Raw genomic sequence first — 20,477 nt, 5'->3', positions numbered from 1 at the left:
TGTGACTCACTCAGAGAGTCGGTCCTATGAATCAAGAACATTCTGTATTCCCTTATTCTCGGAGTCAAATTTGTAACGCGCGAATCAGGGACGAGTCAGATCTAAATAGAGTCAGAAAAAAACAAACACGTTGTAAGTTGTTACCGAAAAGGTGCCTCAGCTTCTTCAGGAACGAAGGTTTCCTTTCCTTATTTATCAAGTATTCCTCTTGATTTTGTACCATCCACGAAAATCTGAAGAACCCTATCGTTGTCCTTTTTCTCTTTTTCTTTCAGTAGAAGAAATAAGAAACCCAAGTTTCCAGCGAACATCATGGGACGAAGATTAGAGGATGCTCTGGAATTGATCAACCCAATAATGGAATTACAAGACGAGATTGATAAGGTTAACCATGAGGAGTATGAACGCAAGTTCACATTAAAGGAGAATTGCAAAGCTACACTGCGATGGGATGAGAAACAGGGATGTCTCCGACGCCCATGCATCACTCCAACACAGGAATCTCTGTTTCTAGAGAGAAGTGAAATTATCGAAACACTTCCTCGTTTCTGGTCAACTGCGTTATCTGCTGACGACAGTCTTCTGAGATACATGAATGAAGAAGAACAAGAGATAATGTTAAAATATCTGAAGTCTGTGCATGTATCCTATCATGGAGGTGCGAAATCTGGGTACACGATTTCTTTCAACATGGATATAAATCCGCACTTCGAGAATGCAACTCTCGAGAAGACATTCAACTTCACCCGCGAAGGAATCTATTGTAGAAGGGGCACTGCGATCAGGTGGAAGACGAACGAGGACACGCAGTCGCATACTGACATGCCTAGCTTCTTTAAATGGTTCGCAGAAGACACGCACAATTATCACGATCTGGTGGCTGAAGAAATTCTGGTGGGTTTTTGGCCTAGCGCACATCAATATTATCAAATTGGGAGGAAAAGGAGTACAGAAAAATTGGAGGATGTGGATTTGTCTAAGTTAACGGCGGTAAGTGATAAGCTCCAAAGGGCTGAATTTCAGGCAAGCAAGGAAAAGTACACAATGGGACATGAGCAGCAATTGGTGTTACAGAAGGGCGAGAGAGAAGTGCACAGGGAGTGTGAAAGTTCGAGGAGACAAATTTACGAGCGACGGAGCGAAATTATCGAACGCATTCCTTATTTCTGGTTAATTGCTTTTTCAAGTCATTATGCGCTTCACCATCTCTTGAGTAGTGAAGATCGGAAGATATTCAGATATCTTAAGTCTGTAGACGTTGAAGAGACTGAAGATGCTAAAGGTGTTGTATCTGGGTACACAATTACGTTGGAATTCGATACGAATCCGTACTTTGAAAACGATAGTCTGGTAAAGATGATATCATACACTATCGTGAGTATTAATCCACTACAAGGATACACTGAAAATAAAGTGAACATTAGTGTCAGCGATACCCACTGGAAAGATGGCATGGACATAACAAGTCGAAATAGACGAGAATTTACCGACACTGGAACAAGCTTCTTTACCTGGTTTACTAATCTTTGATGTGCAATGAAGGCTTATGATGAGGTTGCAGAGTTGATTAAAAAGGATTTATGGCCAGATGCAGGCAGATATTTTGTCTATGCAAATACAGATAATGGAAATATGGTTGACCTTGAGGCAATCGACAGGACAGCGCGCTTTATCTCACCTCTAAGCACATTCTACGTATATTAAACATGAGCAGGAGGAATTCAAAATCTTTTCAGTAGTGGTCGTGGTGACCGGTGAGTGCTTGTTAGTGTTAACTGGTTAGTACAAGCGGTTCAAAGTTAGGAGCTTGTTATTCAATCTATTTAAAGTGATGCAACTTTAGTCCCATGTACTCGGGTTTATCTTCTTTTATGCAAATAGATTATTCTACGCATGAGATTCAGAACTTAAATGAGATTTAGAACTTAAGTAGCTATTTTGCTGAAGTCTTTATCATAGCTCTATGCTTATATGAGATTTGGAACTTAAAAGGACACCACACATTCTAACATTGATGATTACTTCCTACAATATAATATTAGAAGAACGAACATACTAGCAACTCTGAAACAAAAATTACTACTGAAAATCGAAATCTCAGAAGTGGTCATCAGCATATCAAGGTGTATCTTTTAATTTTACCCTTTATGAAAGGTAATCAAATCTTTGTTAATAAACATTGACCATAAAGAGTTGTACAAGACCTATTGAAAAAGATGATAAGAATGACACAGGAGGTCTGATTCGTTTTCAGTTGAACAACATGATTCCGTTATGCAAGTAGTGTTTTCAAATGATTCTCTCCAGCTCTCTGGCGTAACTGAGGGTTTGATTGATGAGTGGCATGGAAGGAATCTCCTTGCAAGGTGCTGATTCTTTTGCCTTCTGGAAATACACAACACCATTCTTGATCTCCCAGTCTGGTCGCTCCTGCAAGGATTGAAGTTCAAATAATCATTAAGTAAAGTAGTACTAACAAGACTAGTGAAATCTCATGTGCAATGCGCTTGCGACATGAATGAAAATGTTTCAACAATCTAAAGTCGTTGCATGCATGACACCACTCATTTTCTATACAAATTATAACAATATAAAATTGTCAAGCCTTATGTACTTGTGTTCTGACTTCTCATGCTCAAGAATATAATCAAGATGGACCGTTGCAGTTAGCTATGGAAGGCCGAATCATATCAAGTTCTTACAATTCATTCTCAATTTCGCTTCCTAGCCTGCTAATGTTCACAACATTTGCATTAACCCTAACATTAGGTCTACTTCTCAATTAGAGTCTTGGTGAAATAAGATTTTTCTGCTCCTCCTATTGTTCTATATGATTATGTATATGATTTAAATGGTGGTACACTCACTTTACAACTTTGAGAAGCTAGAAACTTGGAACCAAAATTCAGAACTAAAAATGAACCAATTAGAAGAAGACAAACAAAAATCAAAATCCAGACTTAAGGTTTGTGCGGTCGGTGTTGGTGTTCTGAAATTAATGAAATCAAAATCGTAAGATTTAAGGAATTTGTCGGAATTCTCTTTAAAAGGGATCCTTCTTTGTTTCAAGACGGAATATGGAAGAGCATCAATGAACATTTCTATGATACCCTGCTTCATTCTATTAACCTAGTCAAAAGACAAAAACGTGGAGGGGTAGTTTTGTACTATCAGGGTTACACCAGAAAAGGAAGCTTTACATTAGTATAGTAAGATAATAGAAAAGTCCTAAGCACAGAGCACACTTCGTTTACAATGCGACCGAGAATGAGTTATTATAAACACTTACCACAGAGCACAGCTCCACAGAAATTGAGCCATCATATATAAGTAGGAAGCAAATATATAGTATAGTATAATGGCATAAAGAGGGCGTGACATGTGACCAAACTAGAACATGAGCAAATTACCGAACATGCTTGTTGTATGTAAGTTATGAAATCAAGTTGGTTAAAACTCAAACTTAAATTTTGATTTCTAAGTTTTCATCTTGTTTACAAAATGAAAAGATAAATAACAGGAGAATCAAGTGCAATCATATAATATTCACGAAATGTTACCCACCTCTGTGACGTATGCAGACAACTCTTTGTCGGAAGACAGCATCAACATCTGTTTGGCATCGGCAAGTGACAGATAATCATATGCCTTCTCGCTACATCCAGCTATTTCATCTCTATAAAGGGAGAAAATACAGGAAAGGGTCAAATCAAGGCAATGATAATAAGTGGTTGTCCCTACTTTTACCCTTGTTAACTTTAGGCCAAGTCTACTAGATGAAAGTCAGCTTTCCCTATAATCATAACAGGGAGCAAAATGCTGGTGCATCTGGGAGGATAAGCATTGTAGAGTCTTTGGCTCTAAATGCAGCCTCCTGTTGAGTTCAAAGCTTATCATGAATTTTGTGAACGAAATAATCGCATCTCCTTTTGTAAACAGCACGGATAACTAGCGGCAGAACCTCACTAGACAATGAAACCATAGTGAAATATAATATTCAACCCTAGAACAGGGCAGTTTGATAAGATAATCATTCAGGTGCATGTACTAGAGCTAGAGGGTGAAGAAAACAGAGCAGCAACACAGTGGAGGATGTGCAGTAGGCCGCAGAATTAGAGAGCACATACTGCTACATTGATGAAAATGTGGAGCAGTTACCAGCATCATAAACAGCAAACTAAACAAAAGGAATCGCATGGCGGAATGGTCCACAGTGCAGGCTGAAAGGAGCAGCTAAGCACTAAACAGTAACTACATGCTTTTTTTAGTTTCTCTTCTACGGCATAAAACAGGCAAGCTATTTTCTTTGCTAGGGAGACTATAAGTTACATAAAAAACCGATTTCACCTAGTATGCCTTTTTAGTGGTAAACTACTTGGTTTTGGCATACATTAATTATGATACTCAATATGTAACTGCACCTCAGTTACACTAATATTATAAATTCTACTTACAAATTGAATTAAAATAAAACTCCTTTAACTTTTGATATATTCAAAGGGAACAATAGGATTACCTGACTGTCTTTGCTAGAAGATCCATGAAGTACACATAGGTCTCATGTGGAACAGTTTTCCTAGCGCTCAGAACACGGTTATAGGCCCCTTCCATGAAGGATTGCTCCAATTCCACAGCATGCTTGATGCAGAGATTCTCCATAGCCCCAGGAGAAAGAATCTCTAACTCAGTATGAAACTCGGCAATCCTATTCTGGACAAGGAGCCTTAGAAGGTTAAGCCCCAAGATAGGATACTCCTGTGCTGATGGTGGGAGCCGTCCACTGTTCAAACAATAAAAAGAATTTGCAAAAGTGTGAACTCAAAGTCTCTAACATATTTCATTCTTCAAGAAATAGCAAATTAAGGATACCAGTTCAAATCTATCAGCATATAGCTGCAAAGATCCAAAATCAAAGCTATGGATAACCTCGACTATCCCCATTCTAAGTTTTCGTAAACTAATTCCAATCCTGTCGGTTCATATAGCTGCACATATGGTTTCAAAGAGCTAAAACCAGAGCTAGAACAATAAACTCAAAGTCTCAAACATGTCTCACTCTTCAAGAAATAGCAAACTAAGGATACCAATTCAAATCCTATCAGCTGATATAGCTAAACATATGGTTTCAAAGAGCTAAAACCAGAGCTAGAACAACAGACAAACTCAAAGTCTCAAACATGTCTCATTCTTCAAGTAATAGCAAACTAAGGATACCAATTCAAACCCTATCAGCTCATATAGCTACAAAGAGCTAAAATCAAAGCTAGGGTCAACTCAAAAATCCCCATTCTGAATTTCCCTGAACTAATTTTAATCAGCTCATACGGCTTCAAAGAGCTAGAACCAAAGCTACATGGATAAACTCAAAGTCCCAATTCGAGTTTTCATTCAACTAAAAGGCTTGAACCTAGAATTTTCTCTATTGTGTGTTCAAAATCAATAAAAAGATAATATACACTTACGCTGTATCAACATAATAAGGCTTCAACTGAAAGAAATCTCTCTCAAATGCATCTTGATCTTCTGCTTTCACACTTAGCACAACAGCACGCTCATATATATCCCCTGCAAAAAAAATTAAACATCATCAAATTAAAATCAAAAACCCTAAAAAGAAAAAAAGACAGTGAATCGGGTGAGTTAACTCTTATAAAATCAAGCTTACTACTGCTTACTTGCTATAGTCAATTCCTGAACTGAATTTGGTGTTTCTTCTAGCAATGGTGGAAGACTTCTGAATCCTGTCAACATTACCTAAAAACAAAACAAAAGGTCTTAGATCTACGGAAGAAAAAGAACAAAAAAAAAAATCAGAAAAAACTAGGGTTTTGGAATTGGGAGATCAAGTGAGTGAAGATATTGTTACCTTGAGCTGAGAGAGGAGATTATTGCTTGTTTCCAAATCGTTTCTTACTAATGCAGCTTTGAATCTCTCGAAGGATTGAACAACCTCTGTAAGTTTTGGATCCATCTTTTTTCTTCTTCTTTCGTTTTCTTTTTCCCTGCTTTTTGTTGTTCAAGGGATCAAGTAATAGACATGCCCCCTAATTTATAAGGTGTTTATTGGGCTCACTTTCAACGTCATCAAGCCCACCAACTACATTACGTTCTGCTTGATCGGACCTGCAGATCACACAAGGATAACATCTTAGCCACTGAACCATTTGCTAATCTTTGCCATTTATCTCCCATATACATTATTCTCGGCCAGAAATCATCCTATTGATATACGCTAAGCCACATTTATATTTGTGAAAAGCATTACGCGCAAATAAATAAATTCCCGGACTTTGATCGTATTATGCATTTTTGTCTGTATAGTTTATGGAATTTACATTTTACCTAGCCGATTAATGCGTGTATTTTTACAGGTTCGCTGCACATCGAATTGCTAATTAGAACCGAAACCAAACAGGATACTTTGGTCCTATTAAATTAAATGGGTCCCAATTAAAAAGTTGACCTGGTTGGATTATTGATCGGAGAAGTTCACAAAAGATAACAAAGGACTTGATTTGTCGTTAATTCTAAATGCCTTTCACCTTCTTTTTTCTCTTGTTTTCTTTTTGACTTTCACCTTGTTCGGTTGGGATAATCGAAAAGCTAGGAATTCAATAATGGGGTAATCCAATTCTAGGAATCAGAACTAATTCGATTCAAATCCTAAAAATTCATGTAATTCATGTTTGGTTGAAGTAATTCAATTACATCTATTTTTACGGATGAATCCAATTCCGTTGCAATATTGGACCAATGTAATGAAAATCTATTGTTTTGGAGAGGATTAGATTCCTATAAATTAAAATTCTTAATTACATAGAGTAAATATTACCCCTAAGAATTAGATTACCCGGTCTCTAACTCCTTCAAACAAACACGTTGTTCCTTTTAAGTAAGAAATTGAATAATTAGATTTCTTTATTTGCTTTTAATTTTGGATGCTTCTCATCTTCTATTTATTTTTATTTTCTTAAAGATGATAAATGCTTCTCAACATACTGGCCCGCAATAAATCATTGTGTTATCAATTTTATTCGCTTGAATATCGATTTAACCACTTAAAATATGGTTTCTCAATGAAAATGATGTCGGATCCTAACTTTAAGCTTACAACCACTAAACTCAATTTCTTTTATCTTCTTATGTTTCGGCTCAATTTCCATCTTGAAGCTCCAAACCTCCAAAGAGAACATGTCATTTAATTATAATACAAACCACCATAACAACTCAATTTTTTTAACACACCACCATAACCTCCTCTACCACCTGCTTTGCTTTCTTTGTTCCATGTATGTTCCCAAGTGGTACTGTTTCAGCTAACAAACTCTTGGAGTATCATTCTTCGTGGGGTTTAGACTTTCCCTTTTAAAGAAAAATCGTGAAAAAATGTTTGGTGATCTCGTGAAAAATCATGACGGGTTAGTTACAGAGGATATTGATGGGTCTACTAATTAATAGTGGATAACCTCAAGCCGTATCTTCTTTGGTTGATTCACTATGTACCTTGAATTATTGTGACTTTAGCTTTAGCTTTTGCTTTGTTGTCTTTTCTTTGAACTTTTCGCTCTCTTTTGTTTGTAATCGCCTGCACACGGCTTGTGTGTCTTTTATTCTATCCTCTTTGATCGATCAAAAAAAAAATTCACTTCAAGTTCACTACCAGATTCAGTGGCAGTATTGTACTATGATGAATCTCAAAAGCCAGATAAAACAACCTCCAGTATTATGAATTTCAACAGAAAAATCAAGCAAATTAACAAAAAGTTACAATTAAAGAATAATTGGATGATCGCTACCATGGTACGGAGGCCGACCGAAAAAAAAAAGAAACACTGCTGTAATTGGACTATAAAAGAAAATTTGTATCTAAAGTGAAAGTATCACTTTTCTTGAAACGAAGGGTATAAATCGTGTTATTAATTGTAAAGGAAAATTAGTTGATGTATAAACCGAAAATATGGTTACATAAAGTTTATGTATCCTTTGTGGTAGTTTGCATAATGGATATTACATAGGGAATTTTTTTCTAGCCCGTTTTCCAATTTTTTGATATCAGAAACCCACCATTAAGATTCTAGATGTAAGAAACCCATATATAATTAAAATACGACTTAATTACAAAACTAACCTTTTACACAGTTCAAAATTTATTTACAAGATTGGCAATTCACTTTTTTTATTACTTAGGTATTTCCATTCAAAAAGGTGTTGGGGCTCAGCTTGTCGCTAGGCTTCCCTCCACCGATGTTGTATCTAAATTCGATTTTTAATAATTTGCCACGGCGGCTCTTTTTATTTGAGAAAAAAAAACAAAAAAAGTAGTTAGGGTTAATTCCTAAAAACACTCACCTAAACTAGTAAAAAATATTTTCTAATAATAATTAATCCCTAAAACAACTCTCTCATAATACTCCCCTAAAATTACTCCATAATTCCTATGAAAACTCAAATTATCCAGCATAGAAAATATTTAAAAAACGTTTAAAATTTTCATTTTGAGGCGGTGAAAATTCTAAATTTCCTGGGAAAATTATATTTTTCACCGATTTTTTGTAAGAAATTAATTTTCCCTACTAATGGATAAACTCCATTTGTCACCCTTATAAAATTGGGTCAAATATGTGAAATTCAAATTTTTTTTATGGTGAAAATTTAATTTATCATTGAGTGAAAAACAAAATTTTCATCAACACATGAGTGAAAAATCAAATTTTCATCACCACACGAATGAAAAATTAAATTTTTATAGGAAATACACAAGTATCATATAATCGAGAACTTTGTAGTGGGGAAATCAACAATGTGAAAATTGGATGAAATATATTTATTTTTTTGACACTTAAAAGATTAAAATTTTATTGAAAAAGAAAAAGAGAAATACAGGATAAGAGGTGCCTAAGCGCAACAAGAGAAGGCAAAAGCCTACCCAATTACAAGCTGCAATGAAAACAGATAAGAAGACAACTGCTCAGCCACATAATGACAAGCCTAAACACACACCAATTCCTATAACTTCTTCTTGGGTATAGGGTTTTTTTCCTCTACCCAAATCCTTGATTTTTTTCGAGAAGTGGAAAGAATTTACAATCCCTTCAAGGATTTTCTTAACCTCGATTTTTTTACCTCCACGAGGAAGACTGGTAAATGAACTAAACTTCATAAATTTGTCCATGTTTTGTTCTTTATACATTGGTTTCCACCGATTGACCTCTCCAACTGACTTTATCTTTGCGACATTCAAGACATCATTGTCTGTCTCATATTCAGATTCTTTATTAGAATCTTCACATGTATCTACTTCAGGGTCATCTTCCAAAATTTCTGGAAGATTCTCTACAAAGACTTGAGCTATATCATAATCCTTCTTTACTCTTGAATCATTTCCCTGCTCTTAGGAATATCTAAAATTACCGTTTCGTGATATGATCTAAAATATTATAGGGATTCAAGTAACATATTGGAATTTGATCATGTGCATTACCCTTCTTTCCTGAGTTTTTATTCTTTCTAGCGTACGTCTTACTTTTAATAAAAGGCTCTTCAATTATGTCACCACTCTCTACAGTTTTCTTTGAGACTCCTACAACCCCATTTAAGTTCAGCACCTCTAAATTCGCAGTATCCGTAACTCCTACACTATGGTTGACATCGTCAATTACATTTCTTTCACCTACAACTTTTTCCTGCAACAATTGTTGCATGTCTTCCACATTTGGCTGCAAGTTCCTGGTAGGAATTTCAACTCCGACAGCCTCATCACTATCTTTACTACTATTCTCTAATGCAATATCTGATTCCTTTTCCTTTGAACCTGACTTAGAATGTATTTGGTTTTCCTTGGAATTTCATTGAGCTTTGTTCTTCACACATGTTACTGAGTGACCAAATAGTACGCATTTAATGCACTTGGATGGTTTCCATTGGTACTCCACGGGTAGATCCATAATATGAATACCATCAATCCAAAGAGGAATTATGCTAGGGAATGAGCAACCAAAGTTAATCTCGACACAAAATCTAGCATAAATGAGTCTTGTTTTCTTCTTAGTATGTTCATCCATCATTAGCGGGTTCCCAATGAAAGTACTAATGGAACTTAAGCCTAATTTGTTCCAAAGATGCAATGGGACATTGTAAATTAAAATCCATATAGAAATTGTCTTCATCTCCGCAATTGACTGCTCAATCAAAGTGGTCCAGGGTCTAACTATGAACATTTTTCCATCTATGTAAAAGTTCCTCGTTCAAGAGCAACCCTTTTATCTTCCTCATTAACAAAATTGAAAAAAAAAACACATTATCACCATGGATAGAAATAGTTACCTCTGATTTTGGTTTTCATACCTTTCTGATTGTTTCTTGCACCTTTTTGATTGCTTCTTGCTTTTTGATTGGATATAATATGTACCCAATATCATCTTTCAATCACCACCCATACGGCTACAATACCATGCAAGTCTTTTAATATGTTCTAATGTAGTATCTTAAGAATGAGAACCTATAAAAACTGATACGACACCCTGCTAAGTTAGATTATTTGTGATAATCAAAATCCCACTATAATCAACATTGTTGAAGGGATGCCATGGAGATGTATCTTACTTAAATATCTTTGTCTTATGATCCACCGATTTGATGATCCGTTATCAAATATAATCTAATACATTTAATTTGTATCAGTGTCTGTATGATTTTGTATTGTGCTTTCGGGATGTATATGAACCTTAATAACTTATCAACCAAATACATGAAGAAGATAATTCAAACTCAATTGGAGCAGAGAAGGAATAAGAAAAAGATAGAAGAATAAGTAAATGAGAGAGATAGAAAATCTTGATTATCCTTATCTTACCCTAATTAATTGGTCCATCATTAACGCCCACAAATTCTTCTATATTCTCTGCTCCATACTATAATTATAGCGAATCTGCAAATAATGTAAATAAGGTCCATCAATGACGCCCATAAATTCGTCCATAATTATTTGACCATAAGTTAAAGTATTTTTTTTTCTCGTTAATAATTTTATTAATTATTATACAAAGCTTTTGGTTGGTAACCTAGCAACAAGCTGGGCTCCAACACCTTTTTGAATAACAACGCCTAATCTATGAAAAATAGAGCTACCAAAACCACTACTAGCGTCGTTACTAACTAAACAATTCTTCAGACGCTTGAAAAAACACAAAGTATCCTCGCCCAACTCTCCTAGAGTAGAGAAAGCCAAAACACTCAATCCATGGCCATGTGAAATACACTTGTCCAAGTACTTAGAGTGTTTACGTGAAACCGCATTAGATATAGCTTTCCCTGGGAAGAAAGAGCGAATTCCATCACCTGTGAAGGGAGAAACACCTATGACATCCATACAAACATCCTTTCCGTCTTCCCAGTTAAGCACAAGAATATCAGTAGGTTTCAGCTCTTTGTCATCATTCGTCAGGAATCCCAAAGAAACTTCCTTACGAGCAGGCACACTAGCTTTGAAGCAAATGTCGACGACTACATCACGAACAATATCATGTCGAAACTTGGGTCCTATATCCTTAGCACAATGAAGTGCATGATCACCAAAGATGTCCATGGTTTTATTACAACTTGGGCACAAGCCATTCTCAACAAACAATGGGATACCAAGACGATAGCAAAAATTCATGGATAAAGGTTAAATTAGTCTTTTTGAAAGTTTGAAGATATAAATTCAACCTAAACTATAAATCTTTTCATCGTTGAATCAAATCCAATCTTTTTTATATTAAATTGGAAAAAAAATTCATGCTTCACGTTGACACAAACTCACCATATATAGATTCCTCCCTCGCTTCGCTCGTTCGGCCTAACAAACTTTGAAATCGATACTAAACCCATTTCAAAAAATCCATCAATGAGTAAAATAAACCAAATTGAATCAGTGAAGCATCATTAAGCAGCCAAGAAAACCAATATCAATACAATAAATACGAAAGATTGAAGAAACCAAAATACAGAAATAGGGTTTCAAATCTGAATCCATGAAGGTAAAAAGAACCCAAACTATTGAAATTTCTTTTAAAAAAATTTGTATCAGACCTTTGAATCGCGTTGGTTAAACTCCTAGCTTCCTCTTCTTTCAAGTGTTTTCTTGTGCAAGGATTCAACGAAGTTAGAAACATAAAGGAAACAAATATAATATCAGTTGATGAAAAGTTGAGAAGTTTTTTCTTATAGAAGTCGAAAGCCAAGAATTTTTGCTTCGGAAAAAAAAACAACTTTTTAAATTCGAGAAGTAGTTTTCAAAAACCATACCTATTTCTTATTTTTTATTTATTGACTTCCAAAAGTAAATAAGTTACTTATGTTCGTCTATCCAAACAGCCTATTAGAGAAAAACTCAAACCAAACGGGTTACTTTGGCCTTAGCGGTTCCAAAGTTGTGTTTGAGTCCAAGTCAAAAAAGTTGACCCGATGACTCTTGCTAGTCCAAACGGAGAGTTCACAAAAGATGAGATTTGTCAAACTATGTTGGTAAGATTCAGGATCTATGGTATTACTTTTATCAAGAGTCAACTCTTGGTCGATACATTTACTTTGATAAAAGTGCTATTAATTTAGTCCTAAAACTGAAAATAAGATTATGCTAAGTCATATGGCGTGCTAATCTAGCATATAGATTAACAGTCCACGTCAGCTAGGACTACCTCCTAAGTCCTACGGGAGTGCTAATCTAGCAACTAGGTTAGCAATCCACGTCATCTAGGACCACCACCCAACACTCAGTGTTGTACCTTAAATCTCAGCCGTCATATCAAAAAATAAATCGCCCAGCGCTGTACCATTCAGCGAAAAGGTAATTTTTGTAGTGCTGAACGATTTAGCGATACTATCTCGCTGCTATCTCAAGTGCGATCAAATACTATGAGAGAGAACTAGTGTTAACAAATAGACAACACTTTTTTTTAAACTGCAAGACTTTTTGGCTAATCTTGCAGCTCAATCTAGCCCATATGACTTATCCTTAGAGATGAGATTGCTAATATTTCAGGCATCAATAAAATTGGATTACAAGATAAATATCCTAGGATCTCATTACTCTTGCAAAGAAATAAATAGTGAATCTTTTGAACCCCTTCTAGATAAGTTTAAGGAAAAGTTAGGAATATGGAAAACTAAACATTTTAATCAGGCTGGAAAATTATTTTAGTGCCGGAAAAACTATATTTTTTAGACTCCATACCATATGTTAGACTTTCCCATGCCGAAAATACAGGCAAATCAAATGGATTCCATCCAAATGAGATTCTTGTGGACAAAAACATGGACTCTAAAGGGGTCTTCTTGAAGAGATAGACCCACATTAATATATCTAAAAAGTTTGGTGGACTTAATATCAAGAGGACTGAAATTTTAAACTTAGCCATACTATCTAGCTTAGCCTGAGCAATGTTAGACCAACCTGATCCTTTGTTGTTTACCTTATTTAAGCATAAATAGTTCCATGATTTGGACGCCCTAGTTTGCAGTCTAACAAAATATAATTCTTGGATATGGCAGGGAATTAGTGTTAGAGCATTGCTCGGTCGAACTCAAAAGTGTTTCTATCTCAAGCTTGTTTGTCAAGTTTAGTTGATCAAAACTATAGTCTTGATTTTTAGTCTACCAATAGGTATTTCGGACTAGGATAGGTTGTGTAGTTGAGCTTTAGACTTCACCATGCTTACAACTGAAGAACGAAGATTTACTAAAGAACTCGAAGGAACTTCATCAACAAAAGGTATAGAAGACTAAAACTTATCTATCACTCAAAAGTCTATTATATTCTTACATATCTTCTATTGAGACAAGTCGTATATGATATAGTTTTCATATCATACACATTTGATATTTCGAGCTGAGTTTAACTGGCCTATCTTTTTCTCGAAATATATGTTAGAAGCTTTATGTCTTAGCTACATTCATCATCCTTCTTGACTTTATGTCAAAAGATGATTATGTGGAAATTTCATTGAAACATCTTACATGATTTGTGTAAGACAGTCATTTGATGTCGACTTGGAAAATTTCGTACTGATCATTTTTTTATGGGTTGTTTTGTTCCTCGGATTGTTGGCTTTCAACATTACAATAATCCTTTGTTTTTTCGTTGTACACATGCAAGAACAATAATACATTAACACTACTACATAAATCAATGATATTGAATTCAAACAAGCAAACAAACAGGTTATATTGAACCTAATAGAATATTAGCAAAAACAGAATATAAAAGGATATTACAATTTAGTTACAATACCAGATATTGCATATTCTGGCGTAGCGATATGAGACTAGCAACACTTGATTTGACAAGTAATATCACGGGGATGTTACTACGAGTCGGGATAGGATGATGGAATAGATGGGGTTTGCTGAAGTTGTATGTGTTTGGTAGTTGTGTAGGTCTTTTGCAGCTGAATTGGACAAGTGTTGACAGGCAATGATGGAAGAGATGGTTGCCATGGATTTTTTATTATTTTTGAAGCATTTCAAAAACAATTGGTAAGATTGTAGTTGCACCATGGATTCTCAATGTTACTTGAAAATTTCTTACTAGCTAATCGTAATGTGTTAGACATCCATTGTCGTCTTCTAACAATGTTTCAATGATTGAAAAGGGAGTTTAGAGCAAAAACTCTTGTCTGGAAAAATATCATAGTATGTGTACTTTATGTACAAACTGAGTTGGTAAGATTCAGGTCCGGAAACCAAGTATGCGTACCTGTTTGCAAACAGTTCAATTGTGTTAGTTCGGGAACAAAGTATGCTTACCGGTTCGCACACAGTTTTATCTGAGTTGGTCCGGAACCAAAGTATGTGTACCCGTTTGCATATTTTTGGTTAAGACCAAAGTCCGGAACTCAAGTATGCATACCCGGTCACATACTTGAGTGGTTGAGGTTCTAGAATCGGCAAAGTATGTGTACATACTCATGAAAAAAATACATTTATATTATAAAGAATGCAATCTTTGCAAACCGTGGCTTAATGTTCATGAATTGATTCTTGTGCTTATGAATCAATCTGGTTTGCTTCAATTAGATCGTATACTTTCATGTGATAATTAACAATTGAATAACTCTATGAAGAACAAAATTAGATCCATTGATTATCATTTATCATCATAAGTGATCTAGATGTGTTAGATGAATGTGGATTAGATAAAAGTGTTCATATCAACTTTAGTTAATTATTATTGAGCCAACTAAATGTATACGTTCAGGTACGGTTACCCATATCTAAATCATTTGTGTGTGAAAATCTAATTCCATCCAACGGTGGAGAGATATTGCTTTGGTTTCAAGCAAAACTTAGCTTGCATCTTAAATTAGGATTTCATCTAACAGTGAATAATGAATGTTTTGTTTCTAAGCTAACTAACCAAACCCTGATTTAAAGACTATATAAGGGAGAACTCTAGCAACTGCGAAACCTAATCCCCACACCTCGTGTGTGATACTAGTTGCGAATAAAATCGACTATCCTTTAACCTTGGGTTATTCCAAAACCATGTAGGTTAACGACTTAAAGACATCATTGGGATTCTGAAGCCAGATCCAACTATTTTCTTTGTAGTTGCATATTCTGATCTTACATCTTTTATCATATTGAGTACTATCTTCTCTAATATTTGCTCGAGATTTATCTCCGATAGGTAAGATATAAAAATTACCTCATAAATTTATTTGTCTCATTCTTTGTGATTCTGCAATAACTTTTTCTACTACCATATAGTTAAGTTATTGTGAGGTGATTGATATTTCTAGGCTGGTCTTCGGGAATATAAGACCATATTATCAATTGGTTCATCTGTACCTTGATTTATCACAAGACGGGACAAAACTTCATAGGTATTTATGTGGGAGACAGATTTATCTATATGAAGAAACTTTTCTGTGGGAAACAAATTGGTTTATAAGTCTTCGACTTTGGGTCGTAGCATCTTTTAGTTGTGGGTGAGATCAGCTAAGGGAATCAAGTGCGTAGAGTCTTGTTGGGATTCAAAGGCGTAAGGAACGCGACTGTACCTTGATCAGTGTGAAGTTAGTTAGGTATCAACTACATTCCAGTCCAAAGTTAATCTTGTAGTAGGCTAGTGTCTATAACATCTTAATACAGTGTGGTGTTCAATCTGGACTAGGTCCCAGGGTTTTTCTGCATTTGCGTTTTCCTAGTTACAGGGATATTTTTATATCTTGGCTACCCTTTATCAGTATTTTTCGTACCACCCCAATTAGAAATACATAATTCTTTTCAAAGAAAGGTCTGCCTCTTGGAATAATCCTATATCCAACTTTCAGGCAGCAAAATGCGTTTCAGGCATGGATGATTATCATCCGTATTATATTTTATATAGTTGAAAAATATTATAGATTGTGCATAGTCCAATCAATTGGTAAATCCAACCTTTGGTTGTTGATTGAAATTAACTGGCACTTGGATATTGGTCTTTGGTACCATCTAAGTTATTTCTCATATTCAATCAGGCTCACATATTACTATTTATTTGATTGCAGATTGATTGGGGAAATAGAAAATATAACACTTGGATGCTTTTCCGTGTTTGAGTCTGACTGTCTAGTTGACTCTCTTGGAACTATGTTGGAGTTGTCCATACTAGTTGCCTAGTGAAATATTGGGTGTGGTTGTTAGACCCCCTTTTTTTCAATTGGTATCAGAGCAGGCAAACACGTTTAAGACCTCATAAGTCTATGTTTGTAGCAATCTGACTCTATGGACATAAACTCTATCTCTGATAAACGCCTAGCCAAAAAGAAAAACTCTGTTTCGATGGATTCCTTTCAAGATAAATATTTGTTTATCTCAAACATAGAAGAATATATTGTTCCCACGAAACAGACATATATTGATAAGTGTTACCCTAATTATCTTACCGACAAGTATGATTCTGAAGTTGAAAGAGAAGCATCCAACAGCGATTTTAAGTATTGTTAGAATCCAGGAAGTAACAGGCAGAAACACAAAGTCAATATGATCATTGGTAGGGCCGTAGCAAAGTTTTTAGAGGCCCTAGGCGAACTCGCTGAAACGGGGCCATGTACAAGAAAAATATAATTTCTTGTTGCGGTTTAATGTAAAATATATTGCTAGAAAAAAAGCTAAAACACATAGAAAATATCACATTTCATGATAAAAACCAATCTTCCTACCATTTCCGACGTGAAATTATACTATCAAAAGGAAACCGAAAACTCTTATCGATTTCTCTTATTGGACCTTTCTTTACGGAAACATCTTTTAAATTTTGGTTAATATTATTACCCCAATTTTTGGGATCATAAATATTCAATGGTCCATATATTCCATGTTTAACTTCATCTTGTCTGATCTCATTTGTAGTTGGTGGTGATAATTCTGGCCATCTTGATTCTTCATTTTTCCAATATGTATTATCATCATTGTCCAACAAATTTCCATTTGTTTCCATCGCATTAACCAAAATTTCCCAATCTTCGTCATAGTCATTTATTGTTTTTTCATGGTTGTAATCATTTGAAACCAAATATTTATCCATTACTCCTCGCATAATACTCATAAATGTTCCGGCTCTTAGCTTCGTTTGTCTTTTAGAAGCATCACTCGTGCATTTTTTCTTTCTAAGACCCATGATTACAATTCATATTTGATCACTTCAAGAATCAAGATATAAAACTAGTACACAAACATGCCCAATTCGTGTGTCCATGTCAGCTAACCAACAATTAAAATTTAACAATCACCATTTTGGCAACAATAACAACACAACATAAACTCATTTGGAAGAGTGGTGACTTAAAAATCTTGAACGAGTGAGTGAACCTTAAGGCTAACCAAATAAAAATAACTGGAAAACAGATGCTAAATTAAATGTCGTACTTGGGAAAACAACACTTTGAACTGAAGCATTTGACAGTACAAGCCAGAATTGGAAATCTTTATCTTTTATTCAAAGGAAACAAATACGTAATTTGGGGGGCCTAGGCCGTTGCCTAGCTGGCCTATAGCCAGCGACGACCCTGATCATTGGTATGGTAAACCATCGTGATTGCCAGTTAAGGATTTTTTCGTGAGGAAAAGGCTACTATTTGTACTTATCGAACTGTACCTGAAGCTAAGCTCAAAGAGAATGCTTTGGAAATTAAACATCTTTTGAATAGACTTTCTATTCAATGTAAAGATGGTTTCAAGGAATCAACTATACAAATCGGTTCTGACTCGTGTTACTCTCATAAAACCAGTCGCAGAAGCCGAAATCCAAACTCCTTTTAAGATGAGCACTCACTTCCCTTGACTTCCGTGTCTCGAGGAAGGAAGAAATCTTCTAACGACTCTGTTAAAACTGTTATTTGTTATCACCCATGTGATCAGAAATTATGTTTTTTTTTTGTGTCTCAAAAGGACATGTTCGTCGGAAATAAAAATTAAGTTTGGATGATGATTATATCAACCAACTCCAACATACCTTAGATTTAATTCTTGAAGGTATAACGGATATTCGTATGTCTAAACCAATCGGTTCTAGTACTCACCCTGAGAAATGTTCCAGGAAGATCAGTTCAATTTGCTCATCCAATGTTCGAACTGGCAGCAATACCTTTAATCTGAATAGGTTAAGGAAGTTGCAAAATAATTCTCCTCAAACTAAGAAAAGGGAAGAAACCGGTGATGTTAAAAAGATACCGGAATATGTCAAACAGCTTAGAGCAGCGGAAGATGATCTAAAGATTCTAATTGAAGGATATGAACATCTCATTGAAAGACTGTTAAAATTCGTCAAGCAAACTTCTTAAGGTAAGAATTCAAACTTAGTCCCGCATTTTGATGACAATAATTTTTATGATAACTTTTCACATCAAAAAGGTTTTCCTCTGAATATTAAATGGAAAAAGAGGATCAACTGTGGGAATGTTCTATTTGATGAGCTTAAAGCTCATACTTGTGCTAATTAATCACAAGGATGGAAATCTTACTAAAAAAAAATAAATCCTGATGAGTAAGTTAAGTCAATAATCAGGTATACTTGTTTGGCAAAGATGTCTTGTGTTTAGTCATGCTATTTTCTTCTCGTTCTAAGCAGGACTATAGTCGACAAACAACTTTGTACAAGTAGTTTTCTCAAAAGTCTTTCTTTTGTAGATTTCTTATTCAAAAACATTATGGTTTTTGTGTTATTCTTGTGCTCAAATTTTTTCTCCTTGAGAACATAAATTTGTTGAGCTAAAGTGTGTGAAATGTGCAAATTTATGTTAGCAAAAATTATTGTATCTCTTTGTTATGGTATATGAACGTTCACAATATATTTTTTTGGAATATATTGGTTTTCGTACGAGTATCTACTTTTCTAGTCACGAACCAATTTTTAGAAACCCTAAAATTTTCTCCCTGGTGTAACTGTATATATACCCATCCTATGATGTTGAGATTATCTCACTCTAGGTTATTTTCTTATATCAAGAGTGTCTTCTCCTTCTCGCACTTGTTATTTTACGGAAGGATTTCTTGACAAAGGTTTGGGTCACTATTCCTGAGGAAAGAAGAAAATAACCCTTTTGGATGTTGATGATGTCAAGGCTCAAAATCCTGATGATTATTCTGATGTTTCATGATATTATGCATATACTCATCAAGATGTAGAGCATGATGAAATGGTTTCTGCTGAAGTAGTTCATGCTTTTCTTAAATATTTTGAGGAAGCAAAACTGCAACTCGTTGATACTATGAAGGGTCTCGATGTATGAAGAACTGAGTTGAAAAAGGTTAACTCTGACCTTGTTCTCATGAAGAAACATGTTAAGGATCTTCTCAATGAGTATGTAGTCTTTGAAGAAGCAGTTGATTGTGTCAATCACAAACTCAAAGGTCTCAAAACCCGTGGAGGTTCCGAAAGTGTACTTTGATTTCACTATGATATTGTCTTTCTATTGTCTAAGAAACTTCTAGTTTAAGAATTTATTTTCTTATGTTTAAGAAGAATAACTAGGGTTTGAAATGGCGATTATCGTGATTACACATAGGAATTGTCAACATTTTTTCATCTTGCAATGTTTTTAGATTTATTTAAATTCTAAGTTAATTGAAAAGATGATTTTGCAGTATTAATCTTTATTAGTTTTATATATTGCAAAAATAATTTTGTATGTGATATGTGGTTTGCGTCCGTGAACTGTATTTGTTCCATACATACTCAAAAGTTAAGTCTATATATCGTGTCATTATGAAAATTTTGATGGAAAATAGAATGAAATTTTGTATATTCCGCAGTATTGATCTTTCTCTGATCCACTTTTATGCGAAAATATTGTATGGCTCCATATGTTTTCTTATGTTGAGCATTTCCGATTAAATTAATCTATGATGTCTCTTGCGGATTATTTTAGTTGAGTTTTATGGATACAAATTCATGTTTCATATAATTTGTTAATGTCCAAATAAATCCTTATTTTCTTGTGAAAGTAAGGTCGCTC

At 34.9% G+C, this 20,477-nt stretch overlaps 1 protein-coding gene across 1 annotated transcript; it reads right to left on the bottom strand.

Annotated features, from left to right (window-relative positions):
• Positions 1-2,053: 2,053 nt before the first annotated feature.
• On the bottom strand, positions 2,054-6,032 carry LOC113284435 (26S proteasome non-ATPase regulatory subunit 8 homolog A-like). The gene is made up of 6 exons (XM_026533893.1): positions 5,867-6,032; positions 5,676-5,754; positions 5,463-5,565; positions 4,517-4,780; positions 3,565-3,676; positions 2,054-2,430 (listed from the first exon to the last, which is right to left on the bottom strand). Exons 1-6 carry the CDS (start codon positions 5,969-5,971, stop codon positions 2,290-2,292), a joined length of 804 nt encoding a protein of 267 aa, XP_026389678.1. The 5' UTR covers positions 5,972-6,032; the 3' UTR covers positions 2,054-2,289.
• Between the last annotated feature and the right edge of the window lie 14,445 nt (positions 6,033-20,477).

This window comes from Papaver somniferum, chromosome 5 (genome assembly GCF_003573695.1).
Source record: "Papaver somniferum cultivar HN1 chromosome 5, ASM357369v1, whole genome shotgun sequence".
Taxonomy (NCBI): domain Eukaryota; kingdom Viridiplantae; phylum Streptophyta; class Magnoliopsida; order Ranunculales; family Papaveraceae; genus Papaver; species Papaver somniferum.
Note: the sequence above shows the minus strand (reverse complement) of the source record. Positions and strands in the feature narration are given on the sequence as shown.

Coding starts and splice junctions, on each gene's coding strand:
- LOC113284435 (XM_026533893.1), bottom strand. CDS start 5,971: ATGGATCCAAAACTTACAGAGGTTGTTCAATCCTTCGAGAGATTCAAA. Junction 5,755..5,866: donor ATCTCCTCTCTCAGCTCAAG/GTAACAATATCT, acceptor TTTTGTTTTTAG/GTAATGTTGACAGGATTCAG. Junction 3,677..4,516: donor CTTCTAGCAAAGACAGTCAG/GTAATCCTATTG, acceptor CTCCCTTTATAG/AGATGAAATAGCTGGATGTA.